General features: G+C 37.2%; 1 protein-coding gene across 2 annotated transcripts in view; it reads right to left on the reverse strand.

Annotated features, from left to right (window-relative positions):
- The window catches only part of PTPN22 (protein tyrosine phosphatase non-receptor type 22), a 61,191-nt gene extending 34,802 nt beyond the window's left edge, over positions 1-26,389 (reverse strand). For both annotated transcript variants that reach the window (XR_009531152.1, XM_060090295.1), the window contains exons 1-11: positions 26,205-26,389; positions 12,684-12,792; positions 12,341-12,417; positions 12,117-12,212; positions 11,650-11,688; positions 10,432-10,503; positions 10,256-10,315; positions 9,489-9,631; positions 8,923-8,989; positions 8,115-8,192; positions 5,484-5,570 (exon numbers count right to left, since the gene is read on the reverse strand). Coding sequence is in view for 1 of the 2 variants with exons in the window: in XM_060090295.1 (XP_059946278.1) it covers positions 5,484-5,570; positions 8,115-8,192; positions 8,923-8,989; positions 9,489-9,631; positions 10,256-10,315; positions 10,432-10,503; positions 11,650-11,688; positions 12,117-12,212; positions 12,341-12,417; positions 12,684-12,792; positions 26,205-26,291 (915 nt within the window). In the remaining variant the exon portion in view is untranslated. The remainder of the gene's footprint in view (positions 1-5,483; positions 5,571-8,114; positions 8,193-8,922; positions 8,990-9,488; positions 9,632-10,255; positions 10,316-10,431; positions 10,504-11,649; positions 11,689-12,116; positions 12,213-12,340; positions 12,418-12,683; positions 12,793-26,204) is intronic.
- Between the last annotated feature and the right edge of the window lie 228 nt (positions 26,390-26,617).

Below are 26,617 nucleotides of genomic sequence, written 5' to 3' on the forward strand. Positions count from 1 at the left end.
ATTCAGGTACAGGGGATGGAGAGTTTCTGTTTAGAATGATGAAAATTTTCTAGAAATAAACAGTAATGATGGTCACACACATTGTGAAGGTACTAAATTCCACTCATATTTTAAAATGGTTAAAATGGTAATTTTTTCCATAGTGGTAAAAATACTGTAGTTTTACCACAATAAAAAATATGAATGGAGAATTGTCTCCTCCTCATCTATTTTCTGGTAAAGACTGTGTAAAATTGGTGTTAATTCTTTCTTAAAGATTTGGTAGAATTCTCAAGTGAAACTATGTGAGCCTGGACATTTCTTTTTGGGAAATTTTTAAATTATGAATTCAGTTTTCTTTATCATTATGAGGCTATTCAAATTATATCATGTTGAGTGAACTGTGGTAGTTTGTGTTTTTTTGGGAAGTAATACATTATTTTATCTAAGTTGTCATATGTGTATGTGTTGAGTTGTTCATATTATATCCTTTATTATCCTTTTGATATCTGAAAAGTCTATAGAAATAGCCCCTTTTGCATTCCTGATATTGGTAATTTTTATTTTTTTTCCCTTTTTTCCTTTATCATTCTTCCTAGAAGTTTGTCAATTTTGTTGATCTCTTCAAAGAACCAGATCTTTGGTTCACTGATTTTTCTCTTTTGTTTTCCTGTTTTCAATTTCATTGATTTATACTCTTTACTATTTCCTTCCTTCTGTTTCTCTTGGGTTTATTTCACTCTTCTTTTTTCCCCTAGATTCATAAAGTGGGAGCTCAGATTATTGATTTGAGACATTTACTGTTTTCTAATGTATGCATGTAGGTGGCTATAAACTTCCCTCCCAGCACTACTGGAGCTCTGTACGACAAATTTAGATATGTGGTATTCTCATTTTTATTCAGTTCAATGTGTTTTTTAGAAATTTCCTTTGAAACTTCCTTTCTGACTCAATGAATTATTTAGAAGAGTCTGGTGTAGTTTCCAAGTGTTTGGATCTTTTCTTGTTATCTTCTGCTATTGACTTCTAGTTTGATTCCATAGTAGTCAGAGAATACATTCTATATGATATCAGTTCTTTATATTTTTGAGATGGTTTAATGGCCCAGGATATGATCCATCTTGGTATATATTCAATCAGCACTTGAAAAGAATGTATATCCTTGTATTGTTGGGTGGAGCGTCCTATAAATATCAACTTGATCCTGTTTGTCAATGGTGTTGCTAAGTTCTCATATATTCTTGCTGACTTTCTGTTGAGTTTTCTATCAGTTCTTGAGAGAGGGGTTTTGAAGTCTCCAACTATAACTGTGGGGTTTTCTATTGCTCCTTTTAGTTCTATCAGTTTTTGCTTCACATATCTTGCAGCTCTGTTTGGTCCATACACACTTATGATTGCTACATCTTATTGGGGGATTGACCCTTTTATCATTGTACAATGTCCCTCCCTAACTGTGATAATTTTCTTTACTCTGAAGTCTATCTGGTATTAATATAGCTACTTCTGCTTTCCTTTTATTAATGTTTATAGGATATATCTTTTTTCCAATCCTTTATTTTAAACCAACCTATATATTTGAAGTGTGTTTCTTACAGAGAGCATATAGTTGGGTCATGTTTTCAATACACTCTGCCAATCTGTTAATTGGTGTATTTGTACCATTTACATTTAATTTAATTATTAATATGGTAGGGCTTAAGTCTCCAACTTTATATTTTGTTTTCTGTTTTTTCTGTTTCTCATTTCTCTTTTCTTTTTCCTGCCTTTTTCTCTTTCCTGCATCTTTGGAATTTCATTTTGATTTACCTATAGTGTTTTTTAAGATATATCTTTGTACAGTTTTTGTAGGGGTGGCTCTAGTTATTATATTATATATTCATAACTTATGAAAGCCTATACGTGTCATCATTTTACTAGTTCAATACGGAAGTGTTACCTCCCTTTACATGCCTAACCCTTCCTTTTTTTTTTTTACAGTATAATGGTCTTAAATATTTCCTCTAATACATTTAGAACCACATCAGTGTTATAATTTTTGCTTCAATCATTAAGCAATTTAGAAAACTCAAGAGGAGGAGGAAAACCTATTATATTTACCCATGTTGCTTACCATGTTCTTCCTTTTTTCATCATTTCCTTTCTATTTAGAACTCTGCCTTTTTTTTTTTTTTTTTTTTAGGGTAGGTCTACTGGCAACAAATTCCCTTAGTTTTTCTTCATCGGAGACTGTCTTGATTTCCCCTTTATTCCTGAAGGATATTTTTTTTACTGGGTATCGGATTCTGTTGACAGCTTTTTTCCTTCAGCACTTGTAAAATATTGTGCCACTTCCTTCTGGCCTCCATGGTTTCTGATGAAAAATTCACTTTCATTCTAATTGTTTTTCCCCTAGAGTTAAGATCATTTTTCTTTGGCTGCTTCCTAGAATTTTTGTATTTAGTTTTCAGAAGTTTAACTGTGATGATTCTTTCAGTACTTTTTTAGACATGTCTTTTTTCTCCTTTCCTTCTTGGATGTCAATGACACTAATGTTAGGGTTTTTGTTATAGTCACTTAGCTTCCTGAGGCTCTGTCTACTTTTTATTTTTATTTTATTTTATTTTTTAGTCTATTTTATTTCTGTTGTTCAGATTGGGCAATTTCTATTGTTCTGTCTTTCAGTTCATTAATTCTTTCCTTGTACCCTGTATTCTGCTGTTGAGCCCATCTACTGAGCTATTTTGTTTCCATTACTGTTATTTTTCAACTCTAAAATTTCCTTTTGTTTCTTCTTTATATCTTCTGTTTCTTTGGCAGGTCTTTATCTTTCTTTGCTGAGGCTTTCTATTGTTTTAAGCATGCTTGTAATTGTTTACTGAAGCATTTTAATCATGGCTACTTTAGAATCTTTGTCAGATAATCTTACACCTCTGTCATCTCAGTGTTGTCATCTATTGACCGTCTTTTACTCATTTGGTTTACAATCCTCCTGGTTCTTGGTATGACAAGTGATTTTCACATGAAACTTAGATATTTTTGTACTGTTATAAGTCTCTGGATCTTAGTTAAACCCTCCCTTTTAGCTTCTCCTTTTTAAAATCCATTCTGACAGGGGAAAGAGGAGGGAGGGGGTGCTGCCTCATTAGTGCCTTGCTATTGCCAAGTGGATTCTACCTCCATCAGTTTCCTCACAGTCTCTGTTGACACCTGAAGGGAGACACCTTGGGAGAGGCTCTCCATGTGGTCTCTACTGACACTGTGGTCGGGGTGGCCTCATTACTGCTGGATGATGGTGAAAGTCCTGACTCTCCACTAGGCCTCTTCTGACACTCCATCAGTGGAGCGGCATGGGGGCACTGGGTTACTGCCAGGTGGAAAGTCAGGCTCCCCACGTGGTCTCTACTGACACTGCAAGGAAACCTCATTGCAGGCCAGTGGGGATGAAATACCTAGCTCTTTACTTGACCTTCTCTCTCTCTCTCTCTTTTTTTAACGGATATATGTATTTCTTTATTAGAATGCTCACAAGAATGACACATTAGCACTGTCCATCTGATGTGACAGAGAATACACATATCTGACCCACTAACCTTCTCTTTATCACAGTCTTTGTGAGGGTGGGAATCTAGGTTCTCCACTTCTTTGCTGGCATAGGTGGGGTTGGGGGCCATTTTTTTCTTTGGTGTTGACTGAAGTAGAGTAATTATCTGAAAATTTTCTGGCTTGCTGGGCTGTCCCTTTCCTGGTCCTTTGGCTAGAGAGAGCAGTATTTTGTTGGGGGTATTTTGTCTGCACTGTTGGCATTTCCAAGTTGTTGGTTTCTTCAGTTCCAAATCCATGATATATGAAGAAAAAGAAAACCCAAGGAACTCACCATCATGTCATTCCTCAGGTCTCAAGGTCCCTAGTGGTCTGTCTTCGCTCCATCTTTCAGAGTCTTCTTATATTTGTTTTATATATATTGTCCAGGGTTTCTAGTTGTATTTAGTAGAAGGAATAGGGAAAAGTATGTCTACTCGATCTTCCCAGAAACAGAAGTCCTCCTTGGCTGGTGTTAATCAATTCCCTCTGTGGGAGGTTGAACCATGTTCCTATGTTCCCATTTATTGACTAAGAGCACACTCCAAACAACTCAACTGCCTGGAGCCATGGCACTACTACTGGGCTAAATCTGAGTACTGATATTTCCTGGAACCTAAATAAAATATTAACCCATGTACTCCAGCAGCACATTAAGAGAATATTCTTTGTTCAAGAAGGTTTTATTCTAAGATGAAGGATGGCTTGATATTAACAAATCCAAAGATATGACTGTTTCAATATGTCAAAGGAGAAAATTCATGTGATCATTCTATAAATGCAAAGATATGCAGTTGACAGAATTCAACATTCTTTCCAAAAAAATTCTTAATAAAATAGAAGTCAATTAATACTTTCTTAAACAATTAAAAAATATATCTCCAATCAAATCAGCATCATACCTAGTAGTGAAACATGAGAATCTCTCCCATTAAAATTAGGTCATGTATATCACCTCTATTATTTAAACTTGTTCTGGGAGTACTAGCCAATGAAGCAGGCATGAACAGGATATAAGTAACAATGTCTGGCAACTATATTCTTGTTTCCATCTCCTTCCCCTACATTGTTTCTCCGGAGTTGACGTTAACTATAGGATTGCTTAGTTCATTCCCTAACCTCAACAGTTTTTTGGCTTTCTTTCACTCCTTGTGCTTCATCATTCAAGTGATAGGAGTTATGATATTAGGGTTATGTCTTATATACTTTGTATTCCTAATGTTGTGAAAACAGTAGGTTCTCAGTGAATATTTTCAGACTCATAATACAAAAATGAGATATTAAAAATTAAATTAATTTGTATATGTTACATACACCCTGGAAGGTAAACCAATAATTTTGTCTTATTAAGGTTTGCTCAGAATCTAACACTTTGTGATTAAACAGTAAATATTTGACATCAATTTTTGTGATGAGATCAAAATAACATATCTAGAATGCTCAATATTTTTAAATTAGAATTTGGTCAAATCATAACTGTTTTTATACCTAACATTTTCAGCTAAGAATCCTTTAGCTATTCTAAAATATTCTCAAAATTTGATGATACATATGCAATGAAAATGAGGCTAGAGTAACCTGAAAAATCACATCAGTACTCAACTATAATTTCACTTTGTAATTGTTACTCTCACTTCTAAATTGCCACACAACTGTTTAAAACATGGAAACAGAATATATGCTTACCCTTTCACCCACTCCTATTGTTTCTAAATTTAGCTGAAAATGGTATGCAATAGGTTAACCAAGAGATTAATTTTCTAAGTTAAAGTACTTCAATTAAATTGTCCTCCACAAGAGATTTATAGTGCAGCCCCATGCACACCTGACACTCCAATTTAGTTGTGATGATAAAGTATAAGTTGTCCTGCAACTAATCTGAAATCCCTTGACCAAAATCAAACATGAAAAGAATTATTTTACAAAATATCAAATTTAAAATGTACCTCTGTTCCAGAGTGTTTATCCCTGATAACATCCATCTGTCTCTTAAATAGTTCTAATACAGCATTGTAGACCAGTTCATACTGTTCCTGAAGAGCATTGCAAACCGGAACAAACAAAAACAAAAACTTGGTGAACTAACCAGATTTCAGGAATATGAACACCAATCAAATCATAGTATAGCAGATCTGAAACATTAGTTTAATTACAGTGCCTTATGTCTGTGTAGCCCATGTCAGATTTCAAAGCATTTTTAGGCTTCTAGAAACAGCTAACTATTTTATCTACCTCTAGCTAATATACAATGACCTTGCAGCATGCTTTTTATGCTCTAACCCCACTTTCTTACTTATCTCTCCTTCCACCATCATCTCTCTAATTCTGTTTTCCTTGTTCACACTTTAAAATTGTTATTTCAGGGACTTCCTTGGTGGTCCAGTAGTTAAGACTCTGTGCTTCCATTGCAAGGGGAACAGGTTTGATGCCTGGCTGGGGAACTAAGATCCCACATGCCATGGAGCCAAAAAAAAAATTGTTTTTTATTCCATCCTGGATGCACATTTTTTTTTTTGTAATTCACCTCTTGCAGGAAAAGGTAGATAGACATGGTTGATGGCTAAATAGATAGCTTCAAGATGTATTACTTAACATGGCTCACGATCGATCTATAAAGTAGCTACGTTGTTATACCTATTTACAATTTGTCCAAGATCATTCAGAAGTAATTTCCATGTCTTTGGTTAGAACCTCAATCTTTTGACTCTTACTTTAGTGCACTTATATCAAGCTGCTGAAATTCTGTCTTAGCAAAGATACCAAAAAAAGTAGACCCTTGAATAGAGTTTGGAAATTTGTGGTAATAAAGGGATTTCACTGTAGAGAAATGAGACCTCTACAAGGTTCATGGGTTTTTATCACTCTGTTTTTGCCTCTGTACCTGCTTGAGCACTTGATTTTGGATCTACTTTTCATCTGAATGGGCCTATTCAGGGTCTTCTATGACACTTCACACAATCTTATACAAACAAAATATATTTTTTTCCAAAAATAATCATAGCAGGAGAACAATGCAGAGTCTATATCACCCAACACAGCCATTGGTACACTCTTCAATTTTTTTAAGAAGAGAGAAAAATCAGACAGGAAGTACTCATCTGGTTACAGTGCTATCTATCTCCTGGCTAGATCAGTGTCATAAAAAAGCAGCTATAGCTGGTAGATTTGTTCAAATAGTTGTTAATAATGCCAAAATGTGAAGGTTAACTTAAAATTGTTTCAGCTGTCTTCCAACTCTTAAAAGTAGGTCTGAAATGGACTTTTTCTGAAATGGAGTATGGCTTTATTTATTGATTCAGTATTATAATTTAATGTTATACAACTAGGTTGCATACTTCCTGGAATCTTTATACATCTATATGGATCGGCCTTCTTTTAAGTCTGACAGCACTAAACCAGCCAATACTTTCATTTCACATAAACTTTCCCCCCTACACGTTGAATATAGAAAACACCTACAGTCAACAGATGAAAAAGAATCCTTTTTTTCCACTAACTATTAGTGGAAAACCTGTGTGGGCCAAACAGAAGCTTTATAATATAATAGCTCTTAATTTTTTCCCCTCGATTTACAACTTCTAGATGAAAATATCTGAACTGCCATTGTCAATTGTTTTACTTCTAAACCTATGTGCAAGTTCATTTGTAAGTGCTTTAAACACTTTAATTTCTTGTTGTTTAAGCAATAAGAAGTTCTAACAAATTATGTAAAAATGCCTCTTACCTAATAAATACCTATAAATGTTTGATGAAAGAATGAATGGGTGAATGCTAAACTCTATCTTAAAGATGAAGACCATTTAGAAATATAGGTAAAATTATTGGTGTAGAAATATGGGTGGAATTAATACTGTAGAAAGTGAGAGATTTGGGCTGGGAATGTTTTACCTAGGAGGTAGAACGTGAGCTGGAGAGGAGAGAACAGGGGAAAAGCATTTCTAACGGAATAAAAGTGTGAGCAATCTGGGGTAGGTTAAAATACTGTGATACATATATAATCATATATATAGTATGATTGTAATTATGGTTTTTTTGGTAATATTTTTTAATATGCAAAGAATAAAGACCAGGAGAAACTAGAAAAATATTAACAGTGGCTCCCTCTAGGCAACAGGATTATGGATGATTTTTAAAATTTTTTATCATTTTCTAAAATGAGCATATAGACTTCATTCTGCAGATTCTGTTACCACCTCCTGAAGAAGAAATTACAGATCTCTGATTTTCCATGGTTTCAGAAATGAAGTACCACTACAAAATTTCAAGTTAACCTGACCCAGCTATTTCTTTGTAATAAGTCAAACAGCTTGTTGAATTTTTTCAACATCCTTTGTAAGAAATTTTGTATTGTTTTCTTAATATTTTCTGAACATGCTATAAAATATAAGGAATGAAAGGAATTTGGTCCAGAGCAAGGGATACAGGAAAAATATTGGGATATTCAGAGTTAGAGGAAATAGGAATGGAATAAAACCCTTGATAGTAAAGTAGTCAGCTGTTTTTGGATGCCTTATTATTATTAAACAGAGAGACGAAACCAGACTCAGACATGTTATATTATTCACCACAGTCCATACCTGAGTTTGAACTAATGAAGGCCTCTGTGTTCGCATTTCCTGGATCAAACTAAAAACACTGAAGTTCTCAGGAATTATCTACCAAATAAAAGGAAAAAATATCTTACTCCTTTATCGCTATCTAGAAAAAGGAAGGCATTTTTTAAACTAATGAGGTTTCTCATCACTTGCACCATGATTTAGAGCCTACAAAATACTGAAGAAACTCTTCAAAATGATTTCACATGGGGTGATCAAATGTCTGAAGTTAAAAATATAATGAGGGAGAAATCTCAGTAGGTGAGTAAGTATGAGAGTTTAGTGAACTAAAAGAAGTTTGCAAATAGGTCTAAAGCCCATATTTTAAACTTCTCATTTCCTGTTAGACTTAAAAAATAAAAATTTACAGATTGGAACACAAAATTTGCAGTAAACTGAGTTCATCTGCTAAAGAAGCGTGTCTAAAGGAAGGGTAACTGTGATTCAGGGCTGTGGTTCTCAAAACTACTTCTCTCCAGAAGCACCTGGAGTGCTTGCTGGGCCGTCCCTGCCTTCCCCCCAAGAGTTTTTGCTCAGTTCATCTGAGGTGGGGCCCCAAATTTTGCATTTCTAACAATTTCTCAGGTGATACTGAAGCTTCTTGTCTGGGGACCACATTTTGAGACCACCAACTTAGGAACTAAATTAATCGTCTGACAAAGCAAATCTACAAGTGAATATTCTAGAAAAGATGAATGGTGGAGATAGATGTTTTGAAGAACCAAACAATTTCTAAGTCTAAAAGTAGCAAGGTTAAGAAAATGGCAAGTGCCTGTTGAGAGAAACTCACCCCATCTTTTAGCAACATCCACATATAATCAATAGCACAGATAACACCAGTCCTTCCACAACCAGCACTGAAATGAAAGATCACAGTAGCATGTATATTTGCAGAGAGTGGATCTTTGACAGTAGCTGGAAATTTTCATGGGCAGGTATGAGGAAGAAGAAATCTAGAGCCCATGAAACTCTCTAAACCCTACCATTTCTCAGAACATGCTTCAATTGCCACACGCTACACCAAACCTCAGGACAGATCCTAGGCAACTTCTCACCACAAAAAGTCTCTAGAGCTGTGCTGTTCACAAGTAATTTATCAGAAAAAAATATTAATTTAATGCTCAGGTTGAATTTATTATAGTTTCTGCTATTGACTTTTCTCTTTCAATCATTCTAATTTTAAGCTTCATTCCTTTCTGACTGACTGGAAGAAGTGAGTCTAGAATTAGGAGCCTACATCTTATGCAGACTTTAAATTCCAACAAAGTCAGTCTTCCTTCAGTTAAAGCAGGAGTCTTGGCCAGACGGTGACATTTGGTTTATTCTGGGTAGAAGGTTCATCCAACAGCATCATACCTGCAGTGAATGCATATGGGAACACTGTTATCCTCTTGGTAACAACGCACATCCCAGATGAGCTCAAGAATAGGGTCTATAGATGAAGGCACATCGTGGTCTGGCCAGTTCTTGTAATGGAACTGGTAGATGGTTCGAGTTTCCTATAAAAATAGCCAGAATAAAAGGAGAGTTCAAGATTAAGGCTTCACCTCATTCTATCACAAGATTACTCTGACCTACAAAGTAGCATCTATCTATATTTTTTTTGCAGTTTATGGAGAATTCTTCCCTATAGGCCTCGGGGACCATATGCCTTCTAAGAACAATTACAAGTAATTTCAGGTCACTTACCATTGGCCTGTCTCTATCTGCCCCACTCACAAGAGAATGCAGATATGAAAATGGTTCAAACCAGAACTTCCCAACTGGTGTGCTTCAAATGGGTCACAGGTGCGTTGATGTACTAATCCCTTTGCCTTAGAGAAACCAAGCAGCTTGAGCTCTCAAGTTGGTTTCCAGCCTCTACACACGGTATACAGCCTCTATTCATCCTAGAAATATTGTCATTTCATATTGTGCCATTGGTATGGAGTAGGTTGGGGAACACAGATTACACGAAATGTCTCTTTTGGTTATGATGATTTATCCAGAACATCAAAGGCCCTACCACTTCCTATTATCTTATGCCCAGACTCCATCACATACATATATATTTACTTGCACATATATATTTACTTGACTGATTTCTGCAGGCTTTGAGGTTACCTCTGGTGTTCTATACTTACACTATTGAACTTGGCTTGTAGAGTCCTGATTGTATAATCAGATTTTTTACTTTCAGCTTCCTAAGAAGTAAATTTAAATATTAGTTATTTCAAAGACTAATATTCAAAGACTACTCTCTATAAAGTAAGTCCTGGAGCATTTGCTCAACCATAATGGAAATAGACATCATACTTACACAGGATATGGAGAAAGGGCCAAGTTGCAGTTGCATTTCTCCTGGCTCAGCCCAATAGCGCTCACATTTTTTCTGTTGCACAAAGCAGAATGTAGTGATTTCCCTCCATATATGCTAGTCTTTTCTGGGTAAGAAAACCCCCTCCCTCATTCAGAAGCAAATTCAGCTGTATCCTTCTCCTTAGGTTAGGAATTTCTAACCCCCTAGGGCTTCAACCCATGTCTGGATTCTCCAAAGATGGGAAAACTAACATTAAAGGATATACAAATTGCAGACTTCCTGGAAGTCCGAAAAACTAGAAATAGGGATCTGACATTTTCAGTGTTTCAAAAGGATTAAAACAAAGCCGCACGAGCTAACTGAAACCCCAAGTTCCCCTGGTTTTAACTGGAATTGTATCAACTCAGAATGGCAACAGTAGGTTTGAAGAGCATTGTTCAATAGAAATATAATACGAGCTACATATGTAATTAAAATTTTTCTAAGAGCCACATTCAAAAATGTAAAAAGGTGGAATTAATTTTAATAATATATCTTACTTAGCCAAATACATCAAAAATGTTTTCAACATGTACTCAATATAAAACAGTTATTAGATATTTGACATTTTTAAACTGTCATCAATATCTAGTGTGTATTTTATATTTACAGCACATTTCAATTAATATGCTAAACTTTAACTGGAAATATTTAATTTCCATTTAGATTTCATAAAATTTATGGTTGAAAAAGATTCACATACCCAAGTTGTTCCAAACAAGGTTTTCCAATAACTGAATTGAATATCAGTCTTTACATTTAAATTCATTAAAATAAAATAATTGAGTTCCACAGTCACACCAGCCATATTTCAAGTGCTCACTAGCCACACGTGGCTAGTAAAGGCCATTCTGGGCAACACAAAAGAAGCTCTGACTGGCAGTTTAAAATATCTGATTAAAAACAACAGGAAAATGAATTGTTACTTTAAAAAGTATACCTTATTTTTATTTTAAAACACAGAGTCTACTGGGAAAATGGCGAAAGAGGTTCTCAGAGGTTTAAAAAAAAAAAAAAAAAAAAAAGCCTTGAGAGTCATTTGGCATTCCCAAACTGAAAACTAGGAAGATGAGCATAAATTTTTACCAAGTCACCTAAGTTAAGGAAAGTTCTGCTACCAAGGTTCCCCCTTCTTTTTCTTCTTTCCTTTACCTTTAGGTTTACTAGAAGGCAACTCACCTTCCCCATTTCAAACTCCATGCATGCCATAACAATGATCTGGGGGGATGAAATAGATGGAAACTTAAACATGATATAGTTCAAAAAAGCAGCTAATACATGGGTCCCAGAGTCAAAACGTGTTATTTATTCTTTTATTGTTTTATAACCAAAAAAGAAATCCTAATAGATTATAAAATGTTGCTCCTACCCTTCTTTCTCTCTGTCCTCACTTCCCTTTTCTCTATTCAAATCAGTAAATTCTTGTTAACAAATGAGACTGTCAAGTTGAGAACTTTTATTTTCTTGAACAATAGTGACATTCTGACTTTGACTAAAAGGTGCCTGAACACCAAAATTCTAGTGACTGACCCCAAAAAGCACAGATTTGAATGTACACAGGAAACTTCAGTCACATATCCTGACACCCTCTCCCCTTCCTCCCTAAAAACTAGAGAATATAGTAACAAAAGTAGCTCTGCACTAACCAGGACACTGTATTCCCAAATCATCCGCCAGAAGTCCAGGACAGTTGTAGGCAAAGGTCCCTGGGTGGCAATATAAGCCTTGGGTCCCAAAACTCCCTAAAGGGGAACAGAAATTACATGGGGTGACTACAAATAATATACTCTCCTTCTTGTCCAGTATCCCTCCCTCCCCCCTCTACCCCATTTTTTTAGGTACCTAGAGAAATATGGAATATTGGATGTACCTTAATGAAGTTGGCATTGATGTAGCTGGAATCCTCATCAGAGGTTATCATGGACAGCTCTACTCGACTGTGGTCATCTATAATATAAAAGAAAGACAGACTAATTAAGAGGGTTTGGTTAGAGGGCTTTCTGTAAGTCAGGAACTAGCACCGTGAGTAGTGGATGCTCATTAGTGTTTGAAGACTGAATGAATGAATGAATGTTCTTTTGTAGTCATATACAGTACAAATTAATTTGTCAAAGCCATGGTCTAGGATTAGGAACAGCAACCAATGGGTAAAAAGAGATAAGATGATTGAATTTGAGAGAAGGTACAAGTTTAAAGGGAGAAATGAAACTTACAGGGCAAGATATCCTTATATCTGTTTTTCTTGATATTCTTGGGCCTCTCAGCCTCAGTTGCGGGATAGGTTTTATCTGCCTTATACTTGGTGGATAGTCTTTTCAGCGTCTGTAATAAAATTACAGTAATTCAATCAAATCATCCTAGAGAAAAGAGGTAAGAAGCTATCTCCAGAGAGCTTTCCTTCTCCACTGTCCAAACATTCCACTTCAGCTGTTTTAGTGTCCTCTAGGGCTGGTTGCATTCAGAACAGAGCCTCAGAGCATAAGGACAACAGAGTTTAGTGACATTTGGAGAAGTGAAAAGGTCACACTTTGCTGAGTTGCAAATAGCTAAAACTTAGAGGTAAAACCAGTGAATATTTAAAAAATAATATCTTCTGAACACACCCTGTGTTCCACCCAAAGAGTCAGATATTAAAAGTTTGACTTACTTTCTTTACAGCTATTACAGGGCTATTTTAAACTACACTGAGGTAGTCTAGAACCTGAGGTGGGGCTTAACCTGTACCATGATCTGCACCCATGACTTAGTCAATGGCAGTCACTGGAGGTGGGTGGGCATCTGTATTGTTAACAGCTCTGTGGTTTATTCTGATGTATATTTTTGAGTTGGATAAACTAGGATTTGAATTCTGACTCCCACAGTTACTGGCTGAGTGAAGCTGGGCAAGTTATTTAATCTTTCTGTGTCTCAGTTGCTTTGTAAGTAAAATGGGGGGATAGTTACCTTAGAGTTGTGGGTGAATTAAGTGAGTTATCGTATGTGAAACACTGGTACAGAGTACATGTTTAATAAAGAAAAGGTATTGTTACTATATAAAACAATAAATAAATAAAATTATTCTCACTTGCCAACATTATAGTATAGAGCAAAATTTCAGGTCAGAGTAAATGATAGTTCCTCTTTAGCTCCTTCTGATAAATCAACCTTGTCCTAGATTTCAACTCCCTTATCATTCGAAGAAACTGCATTTAGTAGATCTGACCTTTATCTACCCTTCTAAATTTGAGAAAGATAAGGGAAAAACATCTCTGATAGCTAATAAATATTTATTAGAACTTTATTTATTTATTAGAACTGAACTACAGAAAATAATTTTCATTATTTGCCCACTATTTAATAGTGACTTGGTCACATGAAAATCATTAATTACTTCCTATGGGTCAGATGCCTCAGCATCTTCTCAGTCTTCATTCTCTTTAACTTAACTTCCTTCTTGAAATTTCCTCCTCCCTTTGCCCTTATTAGTCTACATTATTTTGGTTCTCCTCTTTCTTCTCTGACTTCTCTTTCCCTCTTCTCATTCTTTCTTACTGCCTCTATGTCTGCTTCTATCTTCTAATTGTGAATTATCCAAGGTTCCAAAGTTAAGTCCTCAACTCTCTGCTCTTCTCACTAAATACATTTGCTCAGAGATATCATCTCTAATAGAAGGCATACCAGTTTTTAAAATTTATTTAACTAATTCAAATTGCATTATAATTCCAACTCCTATCGGATAACTCTCAAATTTCTTCATTAAGATTTGACTATTAAGTGCCATTCCTGAATTTCCAACCATACCCTAGACATTTCCACCTGGGTGTCTTACTTCAACCTCAAACTCAGCACATCTAAAACTAAAATTATCACCGTCCCTACAGTTAATGCCAATGGCACTATCTTTACCTCAGGCAACCATACTCTAGAAACTGAGAGTTAGTTTTGGTTCCCCACTTCCCACAATTCCCACCTCTAACTCAGTCAGCAAGTGTAACTGATTCTTCCCATGCAACATTTTGCATCAACTTTCCTTCCTATGCCCCTACAGATACTCTAATTCAGGCCCTTTCCCTTAAAGCTTGAACTGTTACAGTTGCTTCTTAACTCATCTTCATACTTTTCTCTTTCTCTGTTCAAATCCATTAGGTATAATTATGCTAACTTAATCTTACTAAAGTATTGCTTTTCTTATCTCTCTCATGCTAAAAACTACTTCAGTGAATCCCCCTTGCTACCAGGAAAAAGTCAAAACTCCTTAGTCAGGTACTTAAAATTCTCCCCAGTTGGACCCAAGCTAATTTCTCCATGTTTGCTACTGTCCCACAATTATGAGCCTTCCAAAGATTGATTTCTAAGTTCTTTCAAGATTGTACAAACTGATGTCACTGACAATTATATGTAACATCGCTTCTTTAAAACTATGGGTCCCTTTTCCTTTCTCATAAATATATACCTGGTACTGTTTTTGCTTTTCTCACCCATAATTATGATCTATTTTGTTCCATAGGGTAAACTAATAGAGAGAAATAAGGAAATAGAAAAAGAACTTCTCTCATGTGACTGGCAACAAGAAAAACTTAAAAAGAAGGGAATTGTTAATTATTTTACTTAGTTTTTTATATTTCATATAGAGTTTTCACATAATTAGGAAGTGTGTGTATCTGTAGGAGTTTACTTAAGGACACTCATAACCAAGTCATAAAAAAAAATGGGTGAGGAAGGGAGAGCCTAAAATAAAGGAATGATGACACAGAGAGACAGAGAGATAAAAGAGGTAGTTGAGAATAGAAATTTGTTCCAACAAATCATCTAAACTCATCATTAGATTTCAAAATTAGCTCAGGATAACCTGATAACTGAGTCTGCAAGGAGAGAAAAAAAGTTGGGGTCATGAAAGATTTGTTAGCTGGGAGTCCAAAATACAAAGAATTATCAAATATCTAGAATCTAATTAAAGTGATACTTTCCAAATAATAAATAGATCATTAATTATTATAATAATTCAAAGTATAGGAGTGTAAGCTTTTTCCAACAAAGGATGACAAATGGAACAGACAGCCACTGCCTGTTTATCTGCTGGACCACAAATGCCAGCATGTATTGTTCTAATGACCATTTTTTTTGTTGTTTCTAGAGTTACATCAGACACAGGCAACCTATTTAAAAGCAGGTATACAATTAGTTCTTAAATCCTAATTTCTTACCATGGTTTGAATTCTTGTGGGTTTTCAGAATTGGATTTAGGAGGAGAGACGCTGAAATGATCATTATACAGCATATTTTTACACCAAGATGGATGTAAGTGGACTAGTTTGGAAATTTAAGGATGTGGCACAAATACATGAAAGAATATAAACTATTTCCAGTTTGTACCAATTTCCAAGTTATACCAATTTTTCAGCTTGCTCTGCTCTTGTGCACCTTCAGAATGATAATTTTCAGGTTGCCATTGATTCCAGGGCAGCTGAAAAGATGTCAACTCCCAGAGCAGTTCATTCTAAAAATTTCCAGAACAGGGCCTCGTGCATACTCCGTTACACTGTTTTTATCTGTTTTGCTTTGCTTGCTTGTGGAATGCTTTCCAGGGAGAATGCCATAGGCAAAGCTTTTTTTGAAAGATATGCCTAAATTAATTGGGTAAAATTTCACAGATAAAAGTTGTGTGTGTGTGTGTGTGTGTGTGTGTGTGTTTAGCCTATGTTTGTTTAGCTGTCTTCACTGCCACCTTCAACAATGGGAGAGAATGGCTTTTTATTTCCTACTCTGTTCCTTCTCCCAGAGTTATCTGGCTGGATGACAAATGGGGACATTCTTTTAGCAGAACATCACATAGGAAATGCCTGTAGAATTGTTAATTTGGAAAGCGTGAAAGATTTTTTTTTTTCAGATATCTTACCTAGAGGTCAAACCACTGTGAAGATCTTTTTCTCATTCCCCTTCTCTCCCTGCTAGACCCCCCAGGCTCCAACACCCCAACAGAGAAAAAATCAGAGCCAACTTAGGACGGAGAACTGATAAACCTCACCAGAAAAAGAGAAACTCTGAGGGTAGGAAGCAAAAGGGTATAGAAGAGAAAGTAGGGCTATAGGGGTGGGCTGGGATTGGGGGAGAAAAGATAGGTTAAAGGGAGAAAGTATTTCTCTACCAATCACCAAGTGGGTGTGAGTTCCCTAGAGGCAGCACCAACAAGAATTGGGGAATAAGGAAAAGTTGCTGAGGGAATAAAGAAAAGGGGCCTCCTGAGCCCCTGATAAGTTGGAATGTATGAGAAACCAGATTCTGTTCATGCTTGATAAGCTAACAGTAAGCTGATTTGGTTTGTGGGCTATGCTACCCCTTTCCTTTCAAGACAGGAAAACAGAACCGAGGTCCTGGCCCTGAATCTCTAGGAATCAGGACTGAACCTATTGCATGTTCATCTTATTGACTAGAAAAGTAATTACTAGTAAATGAACTGAGGTCACTCCCAAAAGAGAACGGAAAGGAAAAAGGAAGCACAATACCACAATACCTTTGCCTTGGAGGACTACACTATTGTATAGAAAACAGCATAAGTTACATTTGGGTGTGGGAAAAATCAGTCTTGGCCCTCCTGTGCCAGGCAGAAGAGGGGACTCAAAGCTGGGCTGTCTCCAGAGTTTCTCAAGATAGTTCCTCAATGCAGGTCAGTACTATCTATTCCAAGCCTCCAACGGGATAGAGAAAGCATGAATGCTAAGAAACGGAATTAGGAGCTCAGGCCTCTACATCCAGTAAACAAGGGTACCACTAGTAGGAATGCGGGACAAGACTGAACTGGCCCTGAGCGTGCATACAATCGTCTCCAGCTAGACAGACAAACTTAGGGGATTGGGCGGCCATCCAATAGTCAGGTAAGTGAGCAGGTGGGTAGCAATAGCTAAACTGGGGTGAGTAAACCAAGTGGTTCAGCTTTAGATAAATACAATGTGAGGATATGGCAAGACATGTACTTAAAATGTATTTTAAATGTCCTGTGAATAACTGAAAATGTGGGCCTGGATGGTCCCTAGTGAAAGACTGGAGATGCAATTGGGAGAAATTAGCTTTAGAGGTAATGTGATATATTTATTCCAGTGGAAGCAGCAAAAAACGACACCTTAATGGGCACAAAAGTCAGGAAATGCTGATAAGTATGTTCAAGTCATAGGCTGATTCACATAAATGAGTCATTTCAATTCAACAGATGTTTGGGCACTTGCTATGCAGGAGGTACTGTGTTCGTGACTGCTTGGCTAGTGTTGTTACCATAAATAAATATAGAACTAGGATGTATCTAGATCTTCTCTATAGAACTAAGATGTATCCAGGTCTTCTCTGGTCTGTCTATGATAAGTCTCCAGAAGCTGCTATAATACCCGTCTGACTTCTAGTGCATTATAAACCGTCATTAGTACTTGACCTTCACAACTGGATACCTTCTTTCTATTAGGGTTCATTGAATCCTTCATATTTAATAAATATGTCTTTGTATTTAATAAATACGATATTTACCTTTTCTACAAAAGCACCTCATCTCCAGGAAATATAAAACTCCTTTTTTTTTGGCTTTTTATTATTTAAATGGATTCCAACAACACTAAAGGAAAAATTTTGATATAGATTTTTTTTTTTTTCTTTTTTTTGCGGTATGCGGGCCTCTCACTGTTGTGGCCTCTCCCGTTGCGGAGCACAGGCTCCGGATGCGCAGGCCCAGCAGCCATGGCTCACGGGCCCAGCCGCTCCGCGGCATATGGGATCCTCCCAGACCGGGGCACGAACCCGTATCCCCTGCATCGGCAGGCGGACTCTCAACCACTGCGCCACCAGGGAGGCCCTGATATAGATTTTTAAATAAAAAAGTAATGCATATTTTTTAGTAATGCATATTAATTGAAGAAATTTTAGAATATAGAGGACCCAGAAAAGATGATTAAAAATCACCTATAGGGCTTCCCTGGTGGCGCAGTGGTTGAGAGTCCCACTGCCCATGCAGGGGACACGGGTTCGTGCCCCGGTCCGTGAGGATCCCATATGGCGCGGAGAGGCTGGGCCCGTGAGCCATGGCCGCTGAGCCTGCGCGTCCAGAGCCTGTGCTCCGCAACGGGAGAGGCCACAACAGTGAGAGGCCCGCGTACCACAAAAAAAAAAAAACACCAAAAAAAAATAAATAAATAAAAATCACCTATAGCCCCACTACTCAGTTAATCATTCTTAATATTTCAAAATATTACATTCCAACTTTTATCTATACGTGTGAAATGAAGATGGAATCACACTGCATACAGGGTTTTGTAACTTTCTCTCTTTACTTATCAATTTCTATTATTCTACATAATTTTTAATGGTGGCAGAGTATTCTATTGTATGAGATGCAACATGAGTTACTTAACCCGCTCCTTTATACTATTGGACATTTAAGTTGCTTCCAATCTTCCTAAACAATAATTATGAACAATATTACAATAGGTGGCCAAAATCTATATAAAATCTTTCATTATTTCCTTCAGATGAATTTTTTGGAATGACCAAAGAATTTGCTCATTTTAAAGGCTTTTGATCCATATTACTAAATACATATCAGAACCCATATACAAATTTTGCCTCCAGAAAGTTATATCAGCAATGTATGAGACTGGTATACCAGCAATGTAGGAGACTGCATATTTCTGAAAGCTGGTCAACATTAGGATTATAATGTTTTAAGTATAGGTGCATTTGATCAGTAAAGTGTTATTAGTGATATTTTTGTTATTTGTATTTCCCTTTGTGGTTTCTTCACTCCAAAACATTTTTTAGAAGGAAGAAAATACACTGTACTCAACTTACCCTACCTACATGAAGCTGTGTTCATATCTCTGTATTCATATCCAGCCTTTGAACAAATACATATAGACATCCAATGAGCTCATATATGCATATTTAGCACACTTGTCATTAGCTAAGCTCTCACTTTTTCTACACAATTCATACTTTTACACATGCTTTCTAAATCAAGATGCCTCAACTACCTCCAATGTAGAAAAGAAAAAAAACATCTAAGGAGTTTTAAACATAAAGACATGCAGCAAATTGACCAGCATAAAAACACATAACCAAGCCTTAACCCATATTTAATACAGTGGCTAAAATGTACATGTCATAAAACCACAATCGGTTGCAGTAGTTGACCAAAGTGAATACCTATTCCTCTGTAAATTATCATCAATTGGATAAAAAAAATACATTAATGGAAGAGGATGGCCCTCATTAAGCTTAGAAGAAGGAAAGTAAAATCCCTAGTGTTGTCCAGAAAAGAGTGGTGGCCACCAGCCTGAGGATTCAAACAGGGAGATGAAGACTTCATACCATCACAGTTGAGGCCATTAAAATCACTATGCTCTTCAAGCAACTTTCTGATTATCATTGGCTTCTCATGTAAGTTTCTCCCCAAATTTAGAGAATATGCTGGCCAGCCAATGCAAACTTCTACTCTGTTTGATAGTGATTTTCCTCTGCCCCAAATTAATAAATTGGCATTCTTGTTTCTGGTGAATTTCTTATGTGTTTGCCTGATCCTCATCACTCTCAGCATACTGACAAAATTGAATTTTTAGATCAGCAAAGCTAAAGTCAAGACACGGGACTATGGTGATCCAAAATAGTTAATACCACCCTAAGTGACTGCTTGGCCTCTCTCCATGCACTCTGTGATCACAACAGTAATTGCATATATGGAACCTTGACAGAATTCATAAAAATAATTAGAAAGAATTAAGACCCAGCTACATGCAACCAAATGAATTTTAGAAACACAATGTAGTGAAAGAAGGAAGATATTAAAAATGTATATATAACATGACTTTATTTACATAGAATTCAAAAACATGTAAAATTAATCTCTTTTGCTTAGTGATATATATGCCTTGAAGCTATGCTGAAAAACAAAGAAAAAAATAATCTCATGATAGTGTTTACCTCTAGTCAGGTGGGAGTTGGGGGCAGTTGTGATCTGGAAGGACACCCAAGGGATTTCTGGGGTGTGGGCAATATTCTACTTCTTGATCTGAGTGAAGCTTATATAGATGGCTGCTTTATTACTAACTGTTAAATTGTATGTTTGTGTTTAAAGCATTTTCTGTGTATATGTTATATTCTATGATTTTTTTAAGTTTAAGAAGTTAAGACCAATGGATAAATTGGAAGCAATAGAGCGGGGTGGCAGGAGAGGACCAAGAGCACAAGCTCAAAAGTTAAACAGCTTTATTTCAAATCTGAGTTCTACCACTTATGAAATCCATGACCTTAGGTAAGTTGTTTAATTTCTCTGACCCTCAGTGTCTACTACATAGCAAATACTATGCTGGACGCTGAGGATATCAAGATATGCAGAACTAAATCTGAGCCTTGCCTTTGTGGAGCTACAATCTGATGGGAAAGCAGACATTAATCAAATAATCAGACAAATAAATGTAAAACTGGAACTGTAATAAGTGCTATGAATACCTTCAATTCAGCTGGGGTGAGGTTGGGGGAAGAAGAAACTTTTAAAAATAACACATGGTGCTGAGAACTTACTCGATATATTTAGGGAGGTCAAGGAAGGCTTCTCTGGGAAAGTGACCACCAAACTGTTATCTGAAGAATTATGAAGTGTTAACTAGGTGAAGAGGAGTATGAGGGAATATTCAAGGTAGAGGTAACAGCATGTGTGCAAAGTCCTGTGGCAGAGGAAGCATGACAAGGACAAGAAAATGAACATGCTCTAAGAAGCTGGAGAAGCACTTGGCTGCTGGTCCGTGTAGGACTATGTTAGCCATTCATTATAAAGGGCACTTTGGGAATTAGATGAGGTTCTGTTCGTGAAGCACTCAAGCACAGAGTCTGGAACATGGTTCCATGATTAGCTATTGTGGAAAGTACATGAACCGAAAGTTCATATGAGGAAATGCAGATTGAAAATAGTCATGGAAAATTTTCAGGCTCAGAAATAAAATAAATTAAATTTACATAACAAAGTACAATTTTACACTAATTAAATTAGAAAAATAAAACATGTTATGATTTTGCTTGATGCAGTTTAAGTATAGTGGCCAAGAGACTTTGGAATCAAGCATACCAGAGTTTCAAATCCTGGTTTTGCCATTTCATGGGTAAAATGAAGATAATGCTTTCCTCTTGGGGTTGTTGTAGTGATTAAGATCATATATGGTGGGCCTCCCTGGTGGCGCAGTGGTTGAGAGTCCGCCTGCCAATGCAGGGGATACGGGTTCGTGCCCCCGGTCTGGGAGGGTCCCATATGCCGCGGAGCGGCTGGGCCCGTGAGCCATGGCCGCTGGGCCTGCGCGTCCGGAGCCTGTGCTCCGCAGCGGGGGAGGCCACAGCAGTGAGAGGCCCGCATACCACAAAAAAAAAAAAAAAAAAAAAAAAAGATCATATATGGTAAACCACTTAGATTGCCTAGGATATGATAAGCAGTCAAAAATTTTACCTATTACTATCTTTTTTAGATATTAAATTGAGACTATCAAGGTGGTAAAGAAGATGATAAATTCCGATATCACAAATTTTAAAAACTCTGTTGGAAATATATTTGGCAAAACTTAACCAATTAGATGCTAATACTCTGGCCCAGGAATAATAACACTTGTGGGGATCTAGCCACAGGATATAATCCCAAACGAAGGGGGAAACCACATGGACAAACATTCATTGCAGTTTTATCAATAATCAGGAAAAATGAGAAATAACCTCAATTTCCAAAAATAGAGAAATAATTAAATTATTTGGGTGCCTACTACACGTCAGGCATTTAATATATTCATTCTTTTATCTTCACAGCAATTCTGCAAAGTGAATATTATTTGTTACCACTTTTTAGTTACTTTGTTCAAGGTCACATAGCTAATTACAGGCAGAAGGAAAATTTAAACCCAGATCTATATGATTCCAAAGTTGTTACAAGTACAGATGGTAAAGCAAGACTGCCTGAATTCGAAACTCAGTTCTACCACTTACTGGTTAAGTGACCCTGAGTGAGTCAGTAAACTTCTCTGTGTCTCATTTTCCTCATCCATAAAATGGAAATAATAACAGTGCCTTCCTCAATAGATTAAATGAGTTGACATACAAAAGGGTTTAGAACAGTTTCTATAAGAGGTATAGAAGTGTTAGCTATTACTTTGATTATTATATTTTCATCATACTATCCTGCATTAAAAGTCATTAATATAGATTTTAACCAACATGATAGTTTTGTTACAATGCTAAGTGAAAATATGAGAATACAAAATTGTAGCTATGCTTATAATTACAGTAATATAAAAGGCATCCTATCAATATAAATGGAGAAAAACTAGAATTCCTACACCCCCCAAAACTGTATTTGTTGGGATGTTGGTACTATGGTGAATTTATTTTATTTTACCTTGCAATAATATTATTTTATTAAAAAATAACAACAATAAGGCTTTATTTTTTAAGTACTTTAAGAAATTTTCAATAGTGTGGTTGCACACTGCTATTTCTGCTGTATAGAAACTATGCTAACTAAAGACTTACCCTCATGCTAGGCCCTTTGAGGGACTACGGTTAGTGGCTTAAACAAGACATTATTGCATAGGGATTAATTTCACAGGCTCTGATATGACAGATCCAGGTTAAATTTCATGTCTATGGCTGAACAGCTGAGTGAGCTTAGGCCAATTATTTACCCTCTCAGAGCCTGTTTCCTTATCTGTAAGTCAGAGATCAGAACAACCTCATAGGGTTTTTTTGGGTTTTTTTGCGGTACGCGGGCCTCTCACTGTTGTGGCCTCTCCCGTTGCGGAGCACAGGCTCCGGACGCGCAGGCTCAGTAGCCATGACTCACGGGCCCAGCCGCTCCTCGGCATGTGGGATCTTCCCAGACCGGGGGCACGAACCCGTGTCCCCGGCATCGGCAGGCAGACTCTCAACCACTGCGCCACCAGGGAAGCCCTAGGGTTTTTTTTAAATAAGTAATAAATAAGATAATGAATGTGATGCTTCCTTGACACCCCACCAAGACTATCACAGTTATAATTAAATATTTAATAGAGTAATTAGTTGTTTAATGTCTGTCTCTCTAAGGCGTCCTCTAATGTCTTAGAAGATAAGCTCCACCAAAGCATGGAGTATTGCACTGCAGAACCAGCATCTAGCACAATGCTTTGCACATAGTGAGCACTCAATAAATATTTGAATGAATGCATGGAAACCTTATAGGAGTGGTCAGTGGCAGTTTCAACTACAGAAGGATTATTGAGTTTAGACTTGGCATGGGGAAAAGACCAAAGCAGCATGGTATTGGCTCTAGCTATCACAGTAGAGCTTTGTGCTCTGCACAAAGATACTTGGCCAAGGGGGAAGTGAGGACTGAAATCTAAGCCATGGACTCAGTGGGGGGGAAGGGTGTACAGAATGTCTACCTGTAGGTAGAGATGACTTTTGATAATTCCCACAGAGGTACCACCATTCAGGCCAGCAGTGGCCTTTTGTCACAGAATCAGCCCTCGAACCTCAGAAACATCAAATCCTGGGAGAAGATATTAAGGGCTGAAGGTGGAATGTGGTATATGACCAGGTGGAAAGCCTTCCAGTTTAAGGGTGGTATTCACCTTGTCCAAGCAAGTAGCCTGGCCTCATTCACTGCTCCCCAACTCCCCCAAAGCTACTCTCTCTGGTACTTCAGCTGAACCTTTAGGTGGGGCTGAGGGAAAGACTCTGTTTTTCCACTGGAGGACATGAGTCAGTGAACAGTGAGGTTCCACTTAATCACCACCCAAAAACAGGTCCTTAGAGTTAGGAGCTAGAAAAGCAAGGAAGTGATTAATATAAAAGTCAGGATAGTGATCATTCCTCGGCAGGACAGGACAGGGTGGGTGTGGGGATGAGGACCTGATGGGAAAGGGACATGTAGAGGTCTTCTGGGGCTGACAATGCGCTATCCCTTGACCTGGGTGATGGCTGCTTTACAGTTATACTTACATTTTATGTACTTTTCTCAATGCATATTATAGTTCACAGTTTTAAACAGCTGGAAAAAATACAAACTATAAAAGGTTTTTAAGAGGGAAAAAATAACCAGATCTGTAGTATTAAAAGATCACTTGGGTGTTAAACAGAAAATTGATTGAAGGTGGGGCAAGGCTAGAGGCAGAGAAAACAGGAGGTGAGGTAGTTGCTATATTTTGGTGAAAGACTATAATGACTGAGCTAAGAAAAGGTAAAATATTAGGGATGTAGTCTATATTATTTTTAAAAACACAACGAAAATAACAGAGACTGCCACTGCCCCCTCACCTCACTTTTTACCTCTGCATTGGGGGAATTTGGCTCAGGAGATATAGCCCAGGGGCAGGCACATGTCTAAGACACATAGGCCATGCTTTCTACCTTCCCTCCCTCCCTGCTAACTCTACTCAGAAGGACTAAGACTGCCTGGCTAGTGGCAACTAGAGTGCATTTTTCATGACACCACGGCATTATCCAAGTTGAGCTGACACAGGAGTTTCTACCATAATATGCAATCACTCAATCATAACATCTAATCACTCGGGACTTTACAGAGTGTTTTCACATCTACTATCTGGTACCAGAATGTTAGCTCCGTGAGGGCAAAAAGGTTCTTATTTTGTTCACTGCTATATCCTCAGTGCCTAAAACTAAACTTGGTACATAGAAGGTGCTCAATAAATATTACTGAATGAATGACCACATTTAAGTATTATTATTATTGATATTTAGTCATCACAATAATCTTGTGCAGAGAGGTAGGAAATTCATTATGATCCCCATTTCAGAAGTCAGGAAACAGAGACTTGGTGAGATTAAGGAACATGGCAAGTAGTTGATAATTTGGTTGATGACACTGTCATGATTTAATTTCAGATTTTATATTTAAATTCCCTTATTTTTCCCATTTCCTCATAGCTGAAAAGGTAAAGTTTGAAGTTCTTATAACTCTGAAACACCAGCTGGAAGTATTCCCAAATACATGATAAGTACTATCAGACATCCTACGTCATCTGATGTGCTGGGTTATAGGATGAGTGAGGCCTACCCAGCTGCCACTGCATCAGTAAGCACCGTTCCCCCAGAGGAGATGCAGTGCTCCTCTGGGTAATCAAATCCAGTTGACCCCAGGCTACCTTGTGCTTATGTTTCTTCCCATCCCTCACTTTTCTCTACTCCCCATCCTAGCCATTCCACCCCTCCAAGCAAAAGAAGATTAAGGAAACCCTGTTATTGCAAACATGCATGTTCTCATATTTTTTTCTTCATTAAAAAAAAAAGAAAAAAGAAATATGGCAGAAAGTAGTTTTGGTGCTCTTCAAGAGTTTTTGTCATCCAAATGGAACCCACGGGAGGCTAAAAGCATAATGCTCCATGAAAAGTTAATCTTGGTCTCTTTCCTCTTGATATTAATTAAAATTAGCCATTTGAAGCCTAAACCACAACTCAGATACCTGGGAACTCCAGATGTTCAATTAATATTAGATTTATACAACTGGAATTATGTATGTCATCTCTAGGATTCCTAGTCAAACTCTAAGAACTAGCAAACAAAATATTTAAAACTATATTTTGGAGAGAACATCTAAAATACACAAAAACCACTTAGAGAAGTTATACTTTCAGGTTGCCTTCTTCCCCTGAAAGGTCAGTTTATCCCAAGAGCAAGTTGGTCTAGGAGAGTTGGACCACTGTCATCAAACAGTCTATGTAACTACCCTAAGAATGTCACACATAGGACTTACCAGAAATTCGTTGGCAAACTCTTCTTTGTTACTTTTCTTGTTTTGGGCCTCGTCCAGGAACTTCTGCAGAATCTCTCTTTGGTCCATGCTGCAGGGTAAGACAGACAGTCTACAAGAGGGTTAAGGGAGGGCATATTAGATGTGTGTCATGGCCGAGACAGCACTGAGAAGCCACTGCTGCCACCTGAGCAGAGCATGTTGAAGGTTGTGGTTTACTGACTTCATCTCAAGCCCTAGAGGAAATTAGTACGTAACCAGACTCTGTGGTCACACAACAAAGCCAGCACCTCACTCCTGGGCCCTAGCGCCTTCCTTGTCAAGAAAGGAACCTGGTTGCAGTTCAAGTTTGTAACAAACAAGAGGCTAGCCAGAACGTAATGTGTGTGGGGGCTGCTTAGCTCTGAGACTATTCC

This window comes from Mesoplodon densirostris, chromosome 2 (genome assembly GCF_025265405.1).
Source record: "Mesoplodon densirostris isolate mMesDen1 chromosome 2, mMesDen1 primary haplotype, whole genome shotgun sequence".
Lineage (NCBI taxonomy): Eukaryota > Metazoa > Chordata > Mammalia > Artiodactyla > Ziphiidae > Mesoplodon > Mesoplodon densirostris.